Here is a 22,585-nt window from a genome sequence, read left to right as displayed (position 1 = left end):
TCTACCTTGCCTCTACCTTGCCTTGCCTCTACCTTGCCTCTACCTTGCCTCTACCTTGCCTCTACCTTGCCTTGCCTCTACCTTGCCTCTACCTTGCCTCTACCTTGCCTCTACCTTGCCTCTACCTTGCCTTGCCTCTACCTTGCCTTGCCTCTACCTTGCCTTGCCTCTACCTTGCCTCTACCTTGCCTCTACCTTGCCTTGCCTCTACCTTGCCTTGCCTCTACCTTGCCTCTACCTTGCCTTGCCTCTACCTTGCCTCTACCTTGCCTCTACCTTGCCTCTGCCTTGCCTCTGCCTTGCCTCTACCTTGCCTTGCCTCTACCTTGCCTCTGCCTTGCCTCTGCCTTGCCTCTGCCTTGCCTCTACCTTGCCTTGCCTCTACCTTGCCTCTACCTTGCCTATATCTTGCCTCTGCCTTGCCTCTACCTTGCCTTGCCTCTACCTTGCCTCTACCTTGCCTTGCCTCTACCTTGCCTCTGCCTTGCCTCTGCCTTGCCTCTACCTTGCCTTGCCTCTACCTTGCCTCTACCTTGCCTCTACCTTGCCTATATCTTGCCTCTACCTTGCCTCTACCTTGCCTCTACCTTGCCTATATCTTGCCTCTACCTTGCCTCTACCTTGCCTTTACCTTGCCTTGCCTCTACCTTGCCTCTACCTTGCCTCTACCTTGCCTCTACCTTGCCTTGCCTCTGCCTTGCCTCTGCCTTGCCTTGCCTATATCTTGCCTCTACCTTGCCTTGCCTCTGCCTTGCCTCTGCCTTGCCTCTACCTTGCCTTGCCTCTACCTTGCCTTGCCTCTACCTTGCCTCTACCTTGCCTCTACCTTGCCTCTACCTTGCCTTGCCTCTACCTTGCCTCTACCTTGCCTCTACCTTGCCTCTACCTTGCCTCTACCTTGCCTTGCCTCTACCTTGCCTTGCCTCTACCTTGCCTTGCCTCTACCTTGCCTTGCCTCTACCTTGCCTCTACCTTGCCTCTACCTTGCCTTGCCTCTACCTTGCCTTGCCTCTACCTTGCCTTGCCTCTACCTTGCCTCTACCTTGCCTCTACCCTGCCTCTACCTTGTCTCTACCTTGCCTCTACCTTGCCTCTACCTTGCCTCTGCCTTGCCTCTACCTTGCCTCTACCTTGCCTCTACCTTGCCTCTGCCTCTACCTTGCCTCTACCTTGCCTCTACCTTGCCTCTGCCTTGCCTCTGCCTTGCCTCTACCTTGCCTCTACCTTGCCTCTACCTTGCCTCTATCTTGCCTTGCCTCTACCTTGCCTCTACCTTGCCTCTACCTTGCCTCTACCTTGCCTCTACCTTGCCTCTACCTTGCCTTGCCTCTACCTTGCCTCTACCTTGCCTTGCCTCTACCTTGCCTCTACCCTGCCTCTACCTTGCCTCTACCTTGCCTCTACCTTGCCTCTACCTTGCCTCTACCTTGCCTCTACCCTGCCTCTACCCTGCCTCTACCTTGCCTCTACCTTGCCTCTACCTTGCCTTACCCACCAACCACCATTCATAAAAGACCTTTCTCTACCTGACGTCAGATATTAAGGGCTTATTTCATTTTAAAATAAGCCAAGACCATTTGATGGATCATTTCTTTGGATATTCCATGATACCTGTTGATGCCAGCCAGGTAGCCTCTTCATCTTTCACTGATTCTCTCTCAGCCTGTGTTTTTGTTCATGAGCCAAGCTAACTTTAGTCATGCATATGCTATGTTAGAGAAGGGGTCAACAGTTTGATTGGCATGCTGTCGGGCAGGTGTTGCCTTCTGTGGTGTAGTGCCGCCACTCTGTTTCAGAGGGGCTGAGTTATGTGTGTGTACTGTGTGTGTACTGTGTGTGTTCTGTGTGGGGTAGTGATGGTAATAGGGGTGTGGAGGAGGGGTGTTGTCAGGACTCGGAGAGCATTCCTTCTTTGCATGTTCTCCATGAGACAGGTGCTCCTCAGCGTGCGCTGGCGCATGACAGTTGCCTTTCATTGCTGTCTTCTCTGTGCTTAACCTCTGACCAGAATCCCCCTCAATCCTCTCTCTGCCCCCCACGCTCACTCTAACGTGCAGCGTTCTTGGCCCATTCTGAGTGACAGACTTTGGTGCGAGTGGATGGCGAGGATGTGCCGTGTGTGTGTGTGCGTGCGTGCTGTGCGTGCTGGTACTTGTCATAAGTTCACCACTGTCAGGCCCCAACACTGCCTAGCTGCCTGCCTGCCTCTCCATCCAGGTACCATCACATCACCAACCAGCCAGACCTCAACCTTTTGTTCAACAGTCCATAATTCTTCCCACCGGTGCTGTCAACCACATGATCATACGTGCATAAAGAAGAGAGCCCCCTGACGGCATCTCACCCCCCTCTCCTCTCTTCTTCTCCTCTCTTCTTCTCCTCTCTTCCCATCATAATATAGGCAGATTTCCCTTCCTCTCCTGTTCCTGTCTCTGTGTATTCAGATGAGGCTGACTGGGGGGCAGCAGGTCAGATCCACTTGCCTGGGTAAGGGCCTGAAGTCAGGGTTGTCTCCTGTGAGATGGAGAGAGAGGGAGGTGGGAGGAGAGGGAGGTGGAGGGGGAGAGGTTGTGTCAGTGCTGTTTTGGGCTGTGTGTGTGTTTATCAAGGCAGCTAGGGGTGTGTTGTGTGTGTTCAGTTGTCAGTCCTAGTGTCATGCGTGCCCTGGCCCTGTAATGTCGAGGGCAGCCACTGTCATTTGTCTCAGGACTGCTGGAGTGGAGGAGTCACACAGGCGTACTCCCTGAACACTGAGGCTCAGCAGTGGCTGAGATGCCATCTATTAGCCTTGTATTCTGCCACAATAGTCTTACCATTTTATTTGTGGTTTGATCAGTTATGTTTCTGTTTGGTTTTGATAATCTGTGCAAGTTTTGGTTAGATTAGTCCTCTTCTGTAGCTCATCAGTTTAGTCTAGGTGTTCTCTTTGTGTTCTGCCCAATAAAACTTCTATTCCTATCGCAATAAACAACTGTTTCTACGTGTGTGTGTGTGTGTGTGTGTGTGTGTGTGTGTGTGTGTGTGTGTGTGTGTGTGTGTGTGTGTGTGTGTGTGTGTGTGTGTGTGTGTGTGTGTGTGTGTGTGTGTGTGTGTGTGTGTGTGTGTGTGTGTGTGTTTGGCCTACTTGTGTGAGTGACAGTGGCACCCATTCCGTATGTAAACATAGTGATATAGAGCTTTGCAGAGTTGTTGTTTCCAGGATCACCAGTAAAGCACATCATATGACTGGGAGTGTTATCCACCAACACACACAGAGAGAGAGAGGCTCATTGTGATGTGAGTGGACCTTCTTAAACACATTGTCATATAGAACGGTAGGGATGGACTGGGATGTAAATGCAGTGACAGTCTAGTGTCATGCCTGACTGACGCCGCGTGTGGATTGTATTAATCTAAGTGACTGATTCTCCAGCATGCGACCGCTACCCTGTCCCTAACTCCTCAGGAACAGACAGCCTCTGTCGAGTTATCGCTATTTGTAAGTCCTTCCAATGCACTGGGATGACAATAGGGATTAGTGCCAAGGTTCTTTAAACTGTTTTTTGGGGGGGGAGGGGGAAAGCTTTCTTATCAGCGGCTACAGGATGCTGCTGCAACCACTTTTCCTTGACTGTCAATTAAAGAAGGGATCATTCACTTCAAGGGTATAAATGTTCTAACACTGGTATTAGGATGGGAAGCTAAGTCTCTGACAGATGTTCTAACTTTAATTCTCTGCTTGTTTTTGTGTCCTTTAATTAATTTATGTATCGTTCTATTCAGAGGTTTTCTATTTTTTTCTATTTGTGGTAATCTCCGTTGCCATGGTAGTTGCAAAGACGGATTCCGGCTTGTCACTCTGCAGTGTTCTTAGGAGGTTCAATCGGCTAATGTATTCAATATCAACATAAATGAAAAGTAAACAGTATCTAATGGAGCGTGTGTTCCTATACCAACTCCACTGCCTGCTGTCTTCTCTTCTCTCATTCTGGAGGGGAGGAGGGGAGGTGTCTGTCTCTGATTTGGTGCTTTTAAAGAAAGAGACCCACTATTGAAAGTGTTTGCAGAAACCAAAAAGGGGTGCAGCTTGTAGGCAAACAACAGAAATAGTTTACTACTTGAGTGTTTAGCTGGAGTAGTTGTTCTAGTGATCAGCTGTGTTAGTGTGTATAGTGCTGACAGTGGTGAAGAGAAGTGAAGTCCCTGTGTTGTATAGCAGAGACCTGGAGCTGTCTGTCACCAGGGGACTCCTCACTATGGGCAGCCGGAGAGAGATGGAGAATGCTGCTAATGGGCAAACTCTCCTCCGTCTCCCCCCCCCCTCTCCCTCTGACAGCTCCTTCCTTTTGTTCTCCCCTCTCCTTCCCTCTGTCGTCCCCCCCCCCTCCTCTCGCTCTCTGCCGGGGATTTGTGACAAGTTTTAGCAGACTGATCAAACGCGGCGGTGACACCTGATTAGGATATAGAGCATGTTTACAGTAGCGCATGCCGAGCGAGGACCCCCAGACAACAAGGGAGACTGACTTCAACCCTAACTAATTAAATCTCCACCTGGGAACCCATCTGTGACAGCCAGCGATGTAGCCATGCCTCCACTGACTGACTGGAGACTCATGGTTGTTGTATTTATTCATGTCATTCCATACTTCACTGTGACATTTATGGAGACGGACTGCACTGAATTTTATGGTGTGTGTGTGTGTGTAGTGAGATGTTGTGCTGGTTTATTTCACCATCATAGTGGTGTTGGTGATGACTCTAGCAGTTTCTCCTACATCTCTAGGTGGCAGTGTTGAGCAGTGGTTAGAGAGGTGGACGTCTGTCTGACCTCACACTAGATAGAAGAAAACTCTGGTTGTGTCCCAAATGGCACCCTATAGTGCACTACTTTTGACCAGGGACCACAGAGCTCTGGTCAGAGGTAGTGCACTACTTAGGAAGTTGGGGGTTCCGTTTGGTGTGTTGTTTTGGTTGGTTAGAGTAAATATACTGAACTCTGTTCCCTGGCTGTTTCACTTTAGTGATTAGTGGTTGGAATGGGTGTTATCTTTAGTAAGTTATTTTAGTCAGACCCTGTTTAAGGATTGCTGAGTATATTGTGAACACATTGCAAAAAAATTACAGTGTGTGTGTGTGTGTGTGTGTGTGTGTGTGTGTGTGTGTATCTAAATCAGTGTTAGTGTAAAGGCCATATCCAGATTGTGATTGGTACATCAGTCACCTAGTAGCAGCAGAGACGGGCCTGTAATTTGTGGCTTTCTCTCCCCTCTCTGCCCCAACCTCTCTCTCCCACTCCTCTCTCTCCCCCACCCACTTGGACCTGACTGGACTGCTGGTCATCGTGTATTACATAGGTTAGATGAAGTAATTATTTCTAGGCCAGTGACTACAAGCCAGATTAATAGTTTTTGAAGCGGCCATAATGGAGGTCTGACCCTGGGGGACATCAGCATTATTTCAGGCTCACCTCCACTCTCACCTCCACTCATCTCCACTCTTATCTCTCTCACCTCTGGGCACGGGGAGGGCTGTGATTTCTAGCTCCACTAATGATGGGAGGGGATGGCCCATAGCTACTAAACACAGTCATAGACACACATCTGTTTCTCCATCACAACAAACACAGCGTAGCAGCCAGGACCAACAGCAGGGCTAGAAACAATGACCATACCACTGGAGATTGAATTAGAGAGAGATGGAGAGAACGAGAGAGATGGAGAGAGCGAGAGAGATGGAGAGAGCGAGAGAGATGGAGAGAGCGAGAGAGATGGAGAGAGCGAGAGAGATGGAGAGAGCGAGAGAGATGGAGAGAGCGAGAGAGATGGAGAGAGATGGAGAGAGCGGGAGAGAGCGAGAGAGCGGGAAAGAGCGAGAGAGAGGGAGAGAGCGAGAGAGATGGAGAGAGATGGAGAGAGCGAGAGATGGAGAGAGCGAGAGAGATGGAGAGAGCGAGAGAGATCGAGAGAGATGGAGAGAGCGAGAGATGGAGAGAGCGAGAGAGATTGAGAGAGCGAGAGAGATGGAGAGAGCGAGAGAGATGGAGAGAGCGAGAGAGATGGAGAGAGCGAGAGAGATGGAGAGCGAGAGAGATGGAGAGGTAGATGGAGAGCGAGGGCTAGAGAGGTAGATGGAGAGAGAGGGCTAGAGAGGTAGATGGAGAGAGAGGGCTAGAGAGGTAGATGGAGAGAGAGGGCTAGAGAGGTAGATGGAGAGAGAGGGCTAGAGAGGTAGATGGAGAGAGAGGGCTAGAGAGGTAGATGGAGAGAGAGGGCTAGAGAGGTAGATGGAGAGAGAGGTAGATGGAGAGAGAGGTAGATGGAGAGAGAGGTAGATGGAGAGCGAGGGAGAGGTAGATGGAGAGCGAGGTAGATGGAGAGCGAGAGAGAGGTAGATGGAGAGCGAGGTAGATGGAGAGCGAGAGAGAGGTAGATGGAGAGCGAGGTAGATAGAGAGTGAAAGAGAGAGATGGATAGGTAGATGGAGAGAGAGATGGATAGGTAGATGGAGAGAGAGATGGATAGGTAGATGGAGAGAGAGATGGATAGGTAGATGGAGAGAGAGATGGATAGGTAGATGGAGAGAGAGATGGAGAGAGCGGTAGATGGAGAGAGAGATGGAGAGAGCACACTCTGGACAAGTATTGGTTTTGGAGAGAGTACAGGTCTGTAACACCATATGATGTCAACTATGTACAGTAACTACGTCCCACATCATCACTTTACACAATTATCGTCCACGTCAACATCCATGGCTCAGTGTCACCCTTGATGTTGACGTGATTGTAACCTTTGGATAACCTGAAATCATAACAGTTGGATAAAGTTATTTTTTATTTGGCAAATTGACTTGCACGTTCTTGCAAAGTAGGTTAGTGGTATTGGGTCCCTAGTCAAATTTTTGCATTGGTGGCAGTAGATCTTTCTTAGCGTTGACCATGTTGGACTGGTGCCATAGGTAGCTAGGCCTGTGACAGGGCTGTCTCAGTCCAGATGGGTCCTCCTGTCTGAGCTGTTTTCTGGGGCAGAACCCCTCTCCTCTGGAGCCTGGAGGACCGTCACTTGACTGGATGAGCCACATAGTTTTCACTAGGTGGCACTTGGACATCACCATATGGGATGCTCGCTCGCCTCCCTCCCTCCCTCCCTCCTCCCTCCCTCCCTCCCTCCCTCCCTCCCTCCCTCCCTCCCTCCCTCCCTCCCTCCCTCCCTCCCTCCCTCCCTCCCTCCCCTCTGTGCTAAGTACACTTCAGATGTGAAGAGTGTTTTATTTGGATTGCAGGAGGCCAGTGTGTAATGTATTCACCTCCATCTCTGCCAGATGTTAAATGCCCCAGAACATGATCTCCTCAGGCTCCGCCCTGTTAACCTCTCTGATTGGCTCTAATAATTAGCAGGAGTGTGAACAGTAACCACGGCGATATCCCCCTCTTCCCTCAGACCAGTGTGGGTGGAGGTGGTGGGGGAAGTTGGGAACAGCCAACATCTTCTAGTACGTGACCAAGTCCCATTTTACTTTCTGTCTCCGGCTAGGCTAAATGAGTTGGGTCTGACCCACACTGGCACGAGCTCATCAGCACCAACCATTCCCCTGGAGCTCGTCAGCACCAACCATTCACCTGGAGCTCATCAGTACCAACCATTCCCCTGGAGCTCATCAGTACCAACCATTCCCCTGGAGCTCATCAGTACCAACCATTCCCCTGGAGCTCATCAGTACCAACCATTCCCCTGGAGCTCATCAGTACCAACCATTCCCCTGGAGCTCATCAGCACCAACCATTCCCCTGGAGCTCATCAGCACCAACCATTCCCCTGGAGCTCATCAGTACCAACCATTCCCCTGGAGCTCATCAGTACCAACCATTCCCCTGGAGCTCACCAGTACCAACCATTCCCCTGGAGCTCATCAGTACCAACCATTCCCCTGGAGCTCATCAGTAATATTCAGTACCACCACCACTGCTTTCTTTTCTACTGGCTTCATATTAACCCTCCAGAACACTTAAAGCCATGCATGCAGTAGGCTGTCCCCCCAGGGTTTGGAAACGTCCGGTCTGTTAATCTGTCACCATCCAGGCTACTAGGAAGAGTGTAAAGAGGATTAAGACGTTCAATTCCTGGTAGAATATTATCCTTGGTTCACAATGAGTGAAGGAAGGAAAATAAATAAACAGTGAATAGGAATGGATGGGATGCCTTCTGCTCCTGTATATTTTAGGATTTGTCTAATGCCATTGTAGACTATTTATCTTGTGGTGGATTCCAGGAAGACAGTCAAAAACCATGTAAACATTCCCAAATAATATCTGTCCGGTAATTCAATAGCAATCTGAGTCTTAATTGTAAAGTTGAGACACATAGGTTAGATTTGTTCTTCCTAAGAAGTGTTCTTGTCTGTCCCTTTAGTCTCAGATATTAGTAACATACTGTTCCAGTACATAGTGGTTAGTAAAGGAAATAGAAAGGAAACGCTTGTTTTTCACTAAATGGATTCTAGCTAATACAATGCCATTTCAGATGTCACAATCAGCCCTGGTTTACCCTGATTTAGCCCTAGTCTCCATCTATCCCCAGCGAAGCTGCAGACAGGCAGCAGATCATCTAGACTAGATCCTTAAGGACAGGGAAGGGGACTAGCTGCCATCTGAAGGGGTTGATCAGCTTGTGCTGTTAACACCGTGGATGGAACACAGAGCTGGCTCTTTACTCTGTCGTACACTGGTTTCTGGATTAGCAACACAAGCCACTTCCACTGTGATCAGTCACTCACACACACAGACACTCGGAATGACTGAAATCCTCTCAACATCACCCATCTGTTTCACTCACTGTATCAGAATTAGGACAATTATTGACAGCGAGCTAGAATAAGTAGTCTATTGCTATTTGCTCTATTATGGTTTAGATATTGTCCATAATAAAGCTATGAACACATTGTATTGTCTTAACTGTAGGAGAGTGTTCAGGTAGCTTAGTGACCAATTCCCTGAGCAGGCCCATGCCCTGTGGCTGACTTCTGTTGACCTGTGTCCTGTTAAGGAGATACATTGTGTGACCAGTGGGCCACATTGCTACCTTCCACAGCAGAGATGTTTCTCTAACTGTTATTGAACTGTTTATTGTCAGAGATCTCCAGTCTCTCTCTCTCTGTCTGAGAACAAAACATCCAATTCAGGTGTGACCAGACCGACCGTCCGTCCTCCAGGAGGAGGGAGCAGGAGGCTGAGTCTTGGCTGGCTGTGCCCGAGCAGTGGGACACCCTCTGGGGCAGAGTATTTAATGCTCCACCTGCTTATCCATCCTGTCCTCCAGGAGGAGGGAGCAGGAGGCTGAGTCTTGGCTGGCTGGGCCCCAGCAGTGGGACACCCTCTGGGGCAGAGTATTTAACGCTCCACCTGCTTATCCATCCTGTCCTCCAGGAGGAGGGAACAGGAGGCTGAGTCTTGGCTGGCTGGGCCCCAGCAGTGGGACACCCTCTGGGGCAGAGTATTTAACGCTCCACCTGCTTATCCATCCTGTCCTCCAGGAGGAGGGAGCAGGAGGCTGAGTCTTGGCTGGCTGGGCCCCAGCAGTGGGACACCCTCTGGGGCAGAGTATTTAACGCTCCACCTGCTTATCCATCCTGTCCTCCAGGAGGAGGGAGCAGGAGGCTGAGTCTTGGCTGGCTGGGCCCCAGCAGTGGGACACCCTCTGGGGCAGAGTATTTAACGCTCCACCTGCTTATCCATCCTGTCCTCCAGGAGGAGGGAGCAGGAGGCTGAGTCTTGGCTGGCTGGGCCCCAGCAGTGGGACACCCTCTGGGGCAGAGTATTTATCGCTCCACCTGCTTATCCATCCTGTCCTCCAGGCGCGTCAGCGGACACAGGGGAGGGGGCAGAGGGGGGCACGGCAGACCCCAGCCTCAGCCTCCGGTATCCTGGCTCGGGTCTGTCCTTGACACGGCCCGTGGGACAGGCCTGGAGGACACCTTGGCCCTGCTTCTAGCCCTCAGCCTCCCCTGGGCCGCCTGCACTTTACAGAGCCATATTGATTTTGTGGCGGGGCAGAGAAGTGTGGCTGGCTAGCTAGAGAGCGAGAGAAAGAAAGAGAGGGAGGAAAGAGACTTATAGAGAGAGACACGGAGAGAGAGAGACATCTCTAAAGCACTGACTTCTCCTTGACTGCACCTCAGGACGTGACAAGGCTGTCAGAACAACTTGATGGCCCCAGCGCACCCTGCTGAAAACTGTTAATCACAGTCTTTCAATCAATGCTCTCCTTCCCCTCCCTTCGTCCCTCATCCCCCCCCCCCGTTCCCTCAGCTCTCCCCCAACAAACTGGCCTGTGTCTGAATCCGAATACCTAGGGAATGTGTGTCAGTGTTAAAATGGTCCATTCTGCCTGGAAAACAGCTGACCTCATGAAACCATGTTGTCATTTGTAGGTGAAAACTAAAAAGCTTTCTCTATCGACATAATCGTAATGGAAGTGTTATGGCCTGCCCACAAAATAACAATTAAAGCCAAAGTGGCGAACACCCTTGACTTTTCTGCTTATGTAAGGTAGGGCATACCTCTTAAATATCTGCTCTCCTCTCTCCTCTCTCTCTCGCTCTCCTCACTCGCTCTCCTCACACGCTCTCCTCTCCAGATTTGACACCTTGGGTAAAGGTCATGGAAACATCTTTTTCTCCTTCTAGGTGTAGATGAGTGTGAAATAGATGTTGACACCATGGACACATTGAAAAGCACTTAAATGGACAGGCCTTGTATGTGCCAAGATGTCAGTGTCTAGGCTTACCCCTGGTGTATGTGTAAATACTTTGGGGTGATTCATCTTTCTCTCTTTCTTTCTCTCTTTTGCTTTCTCCTAACGCCTGACAGGGTTACACCTGCCCGTGGCTGTGTCACGGATTGGGTTTAACACTGTGAGAGAGAGACAGAGAGAACACAGAGGGCTAATTGAATGGCTGTTTAAACTACTTGACTGTCTTCCATAAAGTGATTGTCATTGTGGGTGTGTATATATTTCTGAATATCAACCAGTATGATTGTCTATAGTACTATGTGTGTGTGTGTGTGTGTGTGTGTGTGTGTGTGTGTGTGTGTGTGTGTGTGTGTGTGTGTGTGTGTGTGTGTGTGTGTGTGTGTGTGTGTGGGCCTATAGTCTGTTTGTGTGTCTGTGTGTGTGTTTAAATAATGATCCTTGGTGATCACCCTGCCTGCGGTGCTGGTAATGTTATTAGATCCATGTTCTAAACAGGGTGTGAAAGGTCTACCCGGGCCCAGCTCCATGCAGCATCATTTAAATGACTTGGCCCCGGTGTGTTCAGATAGATGGATGGACACATTTTAATATGAATGATTCCACCCCCTCTCTGACCTGCCGCTAAGTGAAGTGAACAATGTCCCCCTTCAGCCCCAAACAATAATTAGTGAGGAGAGTGTCAACGAGGACTAGTTGGCCATTTTTCATCATCTACCTGAATGGATCTCTACTGAAAATATCTACTCAGTCTGCGTGTGTGTGTCTGCCTCAGTGTGTGTGTCTGCCTCAGTGTGTGTGTGTGTGTGTGTGTGTGTGTGTGTGTGTGTGTGTGTGTGTGTGTGTGTGTGTGTGTGTGTGTGTGTGTGTGTGTGTGTGTGTGTGTGTGTGTGTGTGTGTGTGTGTGTGTGTGTGTGTGTGTGTCTGCCTCAGTGTGTGTGTGTGTGTGTGTGTGTGTGTGTGTGTGTGTGTCTGCCTCAGTGTGTGTGTGTGTGTGTGTGTGTGTGTCTGCCTCAGTGTGTGTGTGTGTGTGTGTGTGTCTGCCTCAGTGTGTGTGTGTGTGTGTTAGAGATAGAGACTACTGAGTTGAGCTGTTGAGGGAGGACACAGATGAAGAGACATGTTGGTGATCAGCTTTTCCTCTTGGGCAGGAGGAGCATCGAGGCTCATCATGTTCTACTGGAGCTGTGTACTATTGCAATACCTTTTGACATATTCAATAGAAAAACTATATTTGACACCTACTATTTAGTACATGAGCAGTGACCACCTGATCTGATCAGGATGTAACCAGCTAGTCCTCCAACCAGACAGATGAATATGCATCCCCACCTCCTGGTCCAGTGTGTGGGTGTGGGGTTACACATTATTACTGCCCTGTGTGGCCTGGTTCTCAGGTCACTCCTCAGATGTTTCAATCAGTTAACCATTTATTACACTGTTCAGTCACTTATCACTTACCTCCCATCCATAACCATTACAGTGACCGCTGACCAGTGTGTGGGGTTCTGAGAATGCATTATGCCACGATTTGTCGGAAACAAAATGTCAAAAGGCAGTTAAAGTTTTGCTTTTCTTTGAATGGATAGTGCTTATTATGTCCTGGGGCCTAAATGTCAGTTAAAACAACCATGTAGCCTAGGGGGGAGGGAGGGACAGTGTCAGTGTGCAAGGAAGTGTGTGTGTGATGGCACCTAGGTGATGTGTGATCTCACTGTGGTTCGAAGCAGTCAGAGACATGCCCTGTGTATGAGGTAGCTACGTGCTGTTTGTCACCGACGCGGAGGGAGTCCAGGTGCCTGGGGGTGGAGGTCCATGGGGCCGGGGGGTGGAGGTCCATGGGGCTGGGGGTGGAGGTCCATGGGGCTGGGGCGTGGAGGTCCATGGGGCTGGGGCGTGGAGGTCCATGGGGCTGGGGCGTGGAGGTCCATGGGGCTGGGGCGTGGAGGTCCATGGGGCTGGGGCGTGGAGGTCCATGGGGCTGGGGCGTGGAGGTCCATGGGGCTGGGGGGTGGAGGTCCATGGGGCTGGGGCGTGGAGGTCCATGGGGCTGGGGCGTGGAGGACCTGGGGGTGGAAGTCCAGGGAGCTGGGGGAGGAGGTCCATGAGGCTGGGACGTGGAGGACCTTAGGGGTGGAGGGCCTGGGGGTGGAGGTCCATGGGGCTGGGGCGTGGAGGACCTTAGGGGTGGAGGTCCTGGTGGGTGCAGGGCCTGGGGGTGGAGGACCTGGGGGTGGAGGTCCATGGGGCTGGGGGTGGAGGACCTGGGGGTGGAGGTACATGGGGCTGGGGCGTGGAGGACCTGGGGGTGGAGGTCCATGGGGCTGGGGGTGGAGGACCTGGGGGTGGAAGTCCAGGGAGCTGGGGGTTGGGGAGGTCCAGGGGGCTGGGGAGGTCCAGGGGGCTGGGGAGGTCCAGGGGGCTGGGGTGTGGAGGACCTTATGGGTGGAGGTCCTGGGGGTGGAGGTCCATGGGGCTGGGGGTGGAGGTCCATGGGGCTGGGGCGTGGAGGACCTTAGGGGTGGAGGTCCTGGGGGTGGAGGGCCTGGGGGTGGAGGTCCATGGGGCTGGGGGTGGAGGTCCATGGGGATGGGGCGTGGAGGACCTTAGGGGTGGAGGTCCTGGGGGTGGAGGGCCTGGGGGTGGAGGTCCATGGGGCTGGGGGTGGAGGTCCATGGGGCTGGGGAGGTCCAGGGGGCTGGGGCGTGGAGGACCTGGGGGTGGAAGTCCAGGGAGCTGGGGGGAGGAGGTCCATGGGGTGTGGAAGACCTTAGGGGTGGAGGTCCTGGGGGGGTGGAGGGCCTGGGGGGTGGAGGTCCAGGGGGCTGGGGGGGGTGACTACCCGCTCCTTACTCCTCACAGCAGGCTTGTTGACTCAGGTGTGAACCTCATCCGTTTGGTCTCTCTCTTCACCCCTCCCCTCCCCCGGTTGATGTGGGCACTCCCTGGCCTTCCTGCCATCCTCCTTGCCACTGGCCACCCCACACCCACTCCCCACATTCTGCGATGGGGTGCCAAATGAAAATGGGGCGGAAGCGCATTTGATGTCTTTGGCTGTCTCCCTGTTTGAGGCTGATGTTCTACAGGAGACTCATTCACCGTCACTTTTGCAGTAGGAGACCATTTTCTGAAATCGGTGTCACACAAGTACCAATTGTTTGCTCCCTAAACAAAGCGCTCTATTAGGCAGCTGACTCTCAATGCGTCATCGTGGGGATGAGAGGGGGCTGGGGTTTGCTGTCAAGGTTTAAACTCCCTAGGGCTCTCAGTAGAACACCATCTACTGGTTGGAGGTCTGGTTCCACCTATACCCCGACTTTGGTTCTGATCGTTACAGCATAGCAACCCGAGTCAAAACCAGTCCATTGGGACCCAGGGTTCCTCAGGGTTATGCTGGACCCATGGGGTAGTCCTCAGACAAACCACCCTCTCAGAGGAAATGAGCTCTTCTCCACTGCCACCAGCAATTTTAACGTAGACATGTTATTTTGAGCCATAATGATCTAAGCACTGGACATGAATCTACTCACTAAAGTGTCAAAAATAAAAAATACCAGCCTTTTGATTTCCCTCTCATGTCCACATCTGAGAGAACAGACCCCCTATTTATGTGATAAACAGTCTGGCCAAGGGGATTTTAATCTCGTCAACAGAGAGAGATTAGGAGCAGCATCAGATATATCATTCAGAACAGACGACTGGTTACAGTAAATCATCCATGTCATTGTTTTTATGGGATTGGTAATCTGGTTTCTTATGCTGGGTGGAAAAGCAGCGTCTCTAACTGACAGAGAGCCTGCTCTGATATACAGGGAGATGAGAGGAGAGAAGGAGAGAGGAGAGGAGATGAGGAGAGACAAGAGAAGAGAGGAGGAAATGAGAGCCCATCTGCTACAGAGGGCTAGGGTTGTCTTTTTTTCTTGTGGAATTTCTGAGTGGCTTGATGTATTCAACATGTGCATGACAGCCTGGTTGTGTGCGATTGGAGCTGAGGAAGTGTGCTATCCAGCCCAGTTGTGTGTGTGTGTGTGTGTGTGTATGCCTACATGCACATCACACAGGGCAATGTGCTCTAAGGTCAATTTGGCAACGGCCTACCAACCAGCCTTGTACACACATACATACAGGAACAACACACGCTGGTTACACACACAGGAAACACACCACACTGCCCCCTTACTCATGCTCACACATCACACAGAAACACTCCCACACTGGACACACACACAGAAACACACACACACAGGTTTAATATCCTGAAGCTTCTGCAGGAATTTGACACCAATGAATGTGTGTCAGTTTGTCAGTTTTCCTCCTCTGCTCTTCTTCCTGGCCCTTTGAACACAGACTGGCCATGAATAGTGTATGTTGTTTTGTGTTGTAGATTCACTCTGTCTGTGGACCAGTTTTCCTCTCCTTTTGTTTGTTCCACTCTAAATAGAATAAGTTAGAGTGCCGGCCTGTCTGGAAGCCCATTGTGCATCCTGATTGTGTTGATATTGGTGGTGTTGTTGTTCATGTTTTTGATGGTGGTGATGTTGTTGGTGGGGGTGGTGTTGTTGTTCATGTTTTTGATGGTGGTGATGTTGTTGGTGGGGGTGGTGTTGTTGTTGGTGGTGTTGGTGTTATTGTTGGTGTTTGGTGGTGGTGGTTTTGGTGTAGTTGGTGGTGGTGTTGTTGGTAGTGGTGGTGTTGTTGGTGTTTGATGGTCTTGTGATGATGTTTGGTGTTGTAGTTGATGGTGGGGGTGTTATTGGTGTTGGTGTTATTGGTGTTGGTGTTTGTTGGTGGTGGTGTAGTTGTTGGTGTTTGGTGGTGTAGTTGATGTTGGTGGTGTTGTAGTTGATGGTGTTGGTGTTGTTTAGTCTGCAGATAAAGCTGTAGCCCCCTGAAGGGAAATCTACTAACAACATAAAGCTAATAGGTTCTCCGTCTCCGTCTCCCATACTGACATTTCACCTTTTCCTCTGTATTCATGCACATACCTTTTCTGTTTGTCTACTTTTTGATCCAGCCCTCTTTTGAGTCATTCAGGACACAACCTTTTTAAGCGTACACTTTAATGTTCTTAACAGGACATTTTATTTCACTCTAAAAGTCAGGACATATTTTGGTGGTCGGGACTCTCGCATTCCCCCGCGTCCCGCATGAGGTCTCTGGCATTATTAGGCCGGCAGAAATGTGAAACGCATGTAGTAAATGTCTGGGAATATATACGAGGCCTGCTGTCCTTAAACCTCACAGCCTTCACTCTGCTCTGAGCTTGCTCACTGCTGATGCGGGGAAGCTGTGCGGCAAGGGGTGGGGCGAAGCGTTCACACCGGTGTCCACTGCACATTTAAAGGTTTAAAGGCAGGAGCGGGTCACTGACATGGCTCTCTCGCCCGCCGGCTCTCAGCCAGCCAGTGGCTGACAGGGGTGTGGGGTGTGGGGTGTGTGCACCTGTGGGGCTGTGGGGAGAGAATAAAGGACGGAGGGACGCAGACGGGAGAGATGGATGGAGGGGAGGGTTCGGCACTTGTGAAATTTATTTGGGTATCGTAGTTTTATGCTGGTTGCCATTGGATTTACAGGTCGGAATGGAATGTGAGCCAATGAAAGGGCTTTGATCCTTCCACCAGGTTGGGTCTTTATAGGAGGGAGCCAGTACGCAGAACGCAGCAGGGCATTCTTTATAAGGTTGTGAGGAACCTCACTGCAGAACCCAGAAATCATAAAAATGTGAGACGACAATGAAGCTAGGGGACTATGGGATATCATCTGGGGAGGTTGAATTAAATGGGATGCTGATGCTTCACAGTCTCAGTTTAAATGTAGGCTAATGCATTCGTCAACTCCCAAAACCCTGGATTAATCTCTTCTCTTCTATCGTACATGTCATTACCTGTAAATGCATCATGATGTGTGCATCTTTGCTGACCTTTGTGTACTGACCTGTGTCTGGTCTCCTCTTCTCCAGAGGCGCAGGCTGCTGCAGGAGCTAGGAGACCAGCGCATCCCCTACCTCGGGCCCTCAGACCATGGCTTCCAACAGCTGGTGAGTCAGACAGTCAGGCTGGTCCAGAGTCCAGACCACTGTTGACCTTCTGTCATCCCACTGCCATTGGTACTAGTCCATACCTTCTGTCATCCCACTGCCATTGGTACTAGTCCAGACCTTCTGTCATCCCACTGCCATTGGTACTAGTCCAGACCTTCTGTCATCCCACTGCCATTGGTACTAGTCCAGACCTTCTGCCATCCCACTGCCATTGGTACTAGTCCAGACCTTCTGCCATCCCACTGCCATTGGTACTAGTCCAGACCTTCTGCCATCCCACTGCCATTGGTACTAGTCCAGACCTTCTGTCATCCCACTGCCATTGGTACTAGTCCAGACCTTCTGTCATCCCACTGCCATTGGTACTAGTCCAGACCTTCTGCCATCCCACTGCCATTGGTACTAGTCCAGACCTTCTGTCATCCCACTGCCATTGGTACTAGTCCAGACCTTCTGTCATCCCATTGGTACTAGTCCAGACCTTCTGTCATCCCATTGATACTAGTCCAGACCTTCTGTCATTCCACTGCCATTGGTACTAGTCCAGACCTTCTACCATCCCACTGCCATTGGTACTAGTCCAGACCTTCTGTCATCCCACTGCCATTGGTACTAGTCCAGACCTTCTGCCATTGGTACTAGTCCATACCAAAGCCTTCTGTCTATCCCACTGGAGACAGAGGACTCAGCACTTGAAAGATACTTAGCTCATAGGCAGAACCATAGAATTAGAAGGAACATGGCTAGTTATACAATATTTATGTTGGCTGTTTGGTCTGTGTACTTGTTCTCCATCAATTGTTTCTGGAGACAGAGACCACTTTACTCATAGCAATCAGAACAACAGCTAATTGATCTGTGTTTGTCTGTGTTCCAGTGGGAGACTAGTTACTCTGGCCTGGCTCTGCGGCGGTCCTGCTCCCTGCCTGAGGAGCTCCATGGTCGGGTGGAGGCTGCTCTGTTCACCCTGCGGCGGAGGGGCTGTTTCCTGAGGGACCTGGTGAAGGTGAGGGACCGAGACGTCTTCACCTCCGTGTCCCGGGTGCTGCTGGGTCAGCCAGGAACCACCTACCGCTATCTGGACACGCGGCTCTTCACCATCCCCTGGCACACAGACGAGCAGATAGGGACCTGCTGCGACCCAGACCTCAGCGGCGCCTGCAAAGCACTCTGGGAGCTCAACTGCTTCTTTTGCTCTGATGTCGGAGACAGGAAGGAGGGGGATGTTTTCAAGCAGTGCAGGAAAGTGTTGGTTGGTGCTATAGAGTCTAAACCCAGTGTAGAAGGAGACACAGAGTCTAAAGATAGTGAGGAGTCCAAACCCAGTGACGATGGAGGAGACTCGGAGTCCAAGCAGAGTGAGGAAGGAGAGACTGAGTCAAAGCACAGCGACGATTGGGACATAGAGTCAAAACACAGTGAAGAGGAAGGCTCATCGTCCAAACAGGATGCAGCATGGGAGTCAAGACACGGCGACGAGATGGGAGACATGAAGACTAAACAAACTGAATTGGGGAGTCCAACGGCGTCAAAACAACACAGTGAGGGAAAACACACAGGCTGGAAGCACAGGCCAACTGGCAGCACAGAGACAGAGACCACAGACCTAGGCACTCAGGAGAAGCCTGTGGCTGAGCTAAAACACAGTCTCTCTGGGTACCACATTGAAGATGAAGACCAGCAGAGTGGCCAGGGATGCTCTAACCTCAACCCTGCTAAGCCATCCTGTCCTGGCCCGACCCAGTTCAACGTCACCCTGCTCAACTACATGGACCCATCAGCTATGAGCCAGCTGAAAGAAGAGCCATATTATGGGATGGGTAAGATGGCTGTGGGCTGGCACCATGATGAGAACCTGGTCAGCTTATCTCCTGTGGCCGTCTACAGCTACAGCTGTCATGACGACAAAGGTGAGGGTCAAAGGTCATACAGTATAGATGTTGTATATCACTGTCAGTAGTGGTGGATCCCCGTCAAACTAGACCCAAACTTCCTCAAAAACACCCTTTAGTCTCACTTGTTATCCCATTTTTATCACTCCACCCACAACCCCTTAGAAGTAGCTATTTTCTTCTCCACTTCTCCACATGTAATTTTGAGCTACTATCTCTATCAGATGCAGGTAACAGCTAACGTTGTGTATGTGGCCCTACAGCAGCTCACTTCCAACAGCTATACAGCATTTATCTCAGACACGGCCTCCAGTGAGCCAGCCATCAGATCTATCAGCCTGATAGTGTCAGGGCATTATCAAATGTCATCACAGGCTGCCTCTGTTCTGTTCTGACAGGCTGGGATGCCTTATCGCTAGCAGGGCCAGGGGGTGAGGGAAGATCATCAACACACACTCTCTGGGACACATTCAGGGGCTAAACACATGCTGAACGGCACACTACAAAACTCCAACAACTCGCCCAGCCTTATCGCTCAACGATCTGATCTAAGTAATTTCCTCCAGAAATGATCAATGTGTAATTATCTGATATGGAATAATGAGTGTCTGCTTTGATTACTGGTTCTAGACTGTACAGCAGTATTGAGGCAGTATTGAGGCAGTGTTTAGCCTAGATGTTCTATCATAGTGGGTCTTGGCATGATTTTATAGGGCTGATATGAGTGTACCTTTTTTGATGGAGTTCATTGCTATTGAATCAGTGATCGTCTAACAACATTCTGATTGATCGACCATGATCATATTTTAAAATAAAATATTTACTCTGTTTTACGACCAAGGTGCACGATCCCCTTTTCACATGACAATACAGTGCACAACCCATATCTCAGCCGCCTTTTCAGCGGGCCAACATCATTTCAGAGGGATTGGCTAAACAGAACCACCTGCTGTAGAGTAAAAGTCTGTGGAGATGATTTGTTCTGACCCTTGACCCCTGAGAACGCTGGCTTCAAACAGCACAGGACCGACCGGCCGGGGCTGTATTCTAGGTAGCCTGTTCTATCTGCAGCTGTGCCTTTCCTTTGTAGGCCAAACTGACCCCACAGCACCAGACTTCACAGGCAAACCTGACAAATTTTAGCAGCACTGCTCGCTAACTCCGCTGTGCATTACTCAAGAAATGCTATGTTCACTTTGGGCCAGATCGTTCTGAATACTCCCAGAACCACAGAGATGGAATTGTTACCATGCGGAATGTTGTTTTTTTTACGAGGGGGCCCATGTTTTTTGACATTGTTCTCGGCTGCGCCGCAGTCAAAGCCCCTCTCTCTTTCTCAACTCAATAATTGAGCTGTTTTACATCCCAGTCTGGTACGTACAGTAACCAGTAACCTTCTATGCATGTTTATTTGCACGACACCTGTCTTTCTTTGACACGCTTACTTTTCATGTCAGGTCTGGGAGAAGTCTAGTATTTGTCTCTTTTTCCCAAGGCTCTGTCTGGTGTTTCAGAATGGTTTTATTTAGAGTCACCCAACTGCTCTCATCCGGAGGTATCTGGCTTGGTGGCGGAGTGTTTTCCGTCTGGAAAGACCACAATGCTCTTTACTCCAGCTCCAACACCATCCCATCCTGCGTCCTTTAGGAGCAGTGTCATTAACGGCTCTCTCAGAAAGCACTGGCCGGAAATGAAGTTACTATTTGTCCTCTGCTGAGCAAAGGAGAAGGTCTGATTTGCCTTGGGGCTGAGAGAGGCCCAGGAAGACTTTAGTATTGATTTATGCTGAAGGGTGTGGACCTAACAGGGGCTGGGTAGATCTCGTTTTCTCACCATGCCTCGGATGGAGGACAGACGGGGAGAGGCTGGGTGAGAGGCTGGGTGAGAGGCTGGGTGAGAGGCTGGGTGAGAGGCTGGGTGAGAGGCTGGGTGAGAGGCTGGGTGAGAGGCTCAGAGACTGGCTATGGGAGGAGAATAGTCCCCACTACCCTGTCTGTCTGCTGCCCCTACACACACTAGCTACCTAACATCAGATATTTTTATTAAAAAGGCTGTCCTCTTGTACAGAAACTGTGATGAAGACACAAGTTGTACTGAGAGATAATGTAACAATATGCCCTGTCTCCTATTGTATATTTGTTTCTAATCTGACTGACCTAAGTGGTGGGATTGTTTGTGTTTAGCAGGTGTGAGCTCGGAGGAGGGTCCTGCAGAGAAGGGCTGCTGGAGGATTGGTCTAAAGGTGGCCTGGGACATCCACACTCCTGGACTGACCCTCCCACTGCAGTCCGGAGACTCCTACTACCTTAGAGGTACTAGAGCATGCACACCATTCCTTCTACATGACATCTCTAGTCTGTGTGAGATTTACACTTGATGTTCTAGTGTGTTTGGTTTACTGTGTCCCTACTGACCCATAGAAGCAGGATGCACTCCAGACTCTCGCTCGCTCTCTTTCTCTCTCTTTTCTCCCTTCTCCTTTTCTGCCGCTCTCTCTCTCTCTTTTATCTATCTCTCTATTTCTCGCTCTCTCATCATTGTGTTAGTCTGAACCCAACCCGACCAGAAGCCCTGTTCTGTTCTGTTCTGCATGTAGCTCGGACTCTGGCCTGCGTGTGTATCTGAAACCCTAAGGTTCCATGTAATTGCATGCATTAGAGAGGTTAAGAAAACCGAATGTTATTTTGTGAAGTCCTGTGACCCGGTGCTGTGGCAGCGGTGCTGGTGGTGTCTCTATGGAGTGGAGAAGACAGGCAGCGGGCCATGAGGGTGTAAATCAGACCTTAATGCTGATGGCTACAGCAGATGCCTTCCCCTTTCATCTCTGCCTGCTGGGTCGAGCTGCTCTTAGCTTCTACAATACAGGACAAGGCTACACAGCTATTACTGGCTACCTCTAGCTTCACCATCACAGCAGCACACCATGTCCCTCACTGTGTATGGGTTAGGACCTCCAAGACATCATTGTGTGTATTTGTCTGGGATCGTTGGTGAAATATGACTGCATAGTTGTTTTGGACACATACGAACAGACACACACACACAAAGACACAGGCAAGAACATGCAGGAACAGGAACATGTTGATTTGAGTAGAAACCATGAGTTGGAGTGACCTGACGGGACATAACCCAGACAGGATGAGATTTGTCACTTTCAGTCCAGGCATGATAACAGAGTGATGGCCTGCTCTAGAAACACCATTGTAATTGGACCTGACTGAACTGGATCAATGGGGATTTATGTTCCAGTTTGGAAGATCCCTATAGGATCACTATGGTACTGTAGCAGCTCACACAGTCAGTCCTGTCTCAGTCCTACACCTGGATCAGGTACACAGTACAGACACTAACTACTGTAATCAACCATGACTACATTCAAGAAACTAGTCCACTCAGTGTTTCATTGGATGTTATAGCATGCCTCGACAAGAGACAGAAATAAAAGCTACCTTTGTGATGCCTGTTGACTAGTGGCTTTCTGGTGTTTTTTAAAATGTTTTATTATTATTTAAAACATTTTGTTGTAGTTTTTGCCCCTTATTCTCCCCAATTTTGTGATATCCAATTGGTAGTTACAGTCTCCCGTACGGACTCGGAGAGGCAAAGGTCGAGAGCTATGCGTCCTTCGAAACAGGACCGCGCCAAGCTGCACTGCTTCTTGACACACTGCTCGCTTAAACCGGAAGCCAGCCGGACCAATGTGTCGGAGGAAAGCTGGCGACCGAAGTCAGCATGCGTGCGCCCGGCCCGACACAAAGAGTCGCTAGAGAGCAATGGGACAAGGACATCCCAGACGGCCAAACCATCCCCTAGGCTGGGCCAATTGTGCACTGCCTCATGGGTCGCCTCATGGGTCGCTGCTGGCTGCGACACAGCCCGGGATGGAACCTGGGTCTGTAGTGACGCCTCTAGACAGTTGCACCACTCGGGAG

General features: G+C 50.4%; 1 protein-coding gene across 2 annotated transcripts in view; it reads left to right on the top strand.

Moving 5' to 3' along the window:
- LOC124035554 (alpha-ketoglutarate-dependent dioxygenase FTO-like) overlaps positions 1-22,585 on the top strand; it is a 331,688-nt gene that overhangs the window by 10,388 nt on the left and 298,715 nt on the right. The window contains exons 2-4 of one of the 2 annotated variants that reach the window (XM_046349024.1): positions 16,681-16,758; positions 17,639-18,671; positions 20,840-20,965. In XM_046349024.1, the coding sequence (XP_046204980.1) occupies positions 16,681-16,758; positions 17,639-18,671; positions 20,840-20,965 (1,237 nt within the window). Of the gene's footprint in view, positions 1-16,680; positions 16,759-17,638; positions 18,672-20,836; positions 20,966-22,585 lie in introns of both variants that reach the window. The other variant, XM_046349022.1, reaches the window with a different exon arrangement.

This window comes from Oncorhynchus gorbuscha, linkage group LG05 (genome assembly GCF_021184085.1).
Source record: "Oncorhynchus gorbuscha isolate QuinsamMale2020 ecotype Even-year linkage group LG05, OgorEven_v1.0, whole genome shotgun sequence".
NCBI classification, from domain to species: domain Eukaryota; kingdom Metazoa; phylum Chordata; class Actinopteri; order Salmoniformes; family Salmonidae; genus Oncorhynchus; species Oncorhynchus gorbuscha.
Note: the sequence above shows the minus strand (reverse complement) of the source record. Positions and strands in the feature narration are given on the sequence as shown.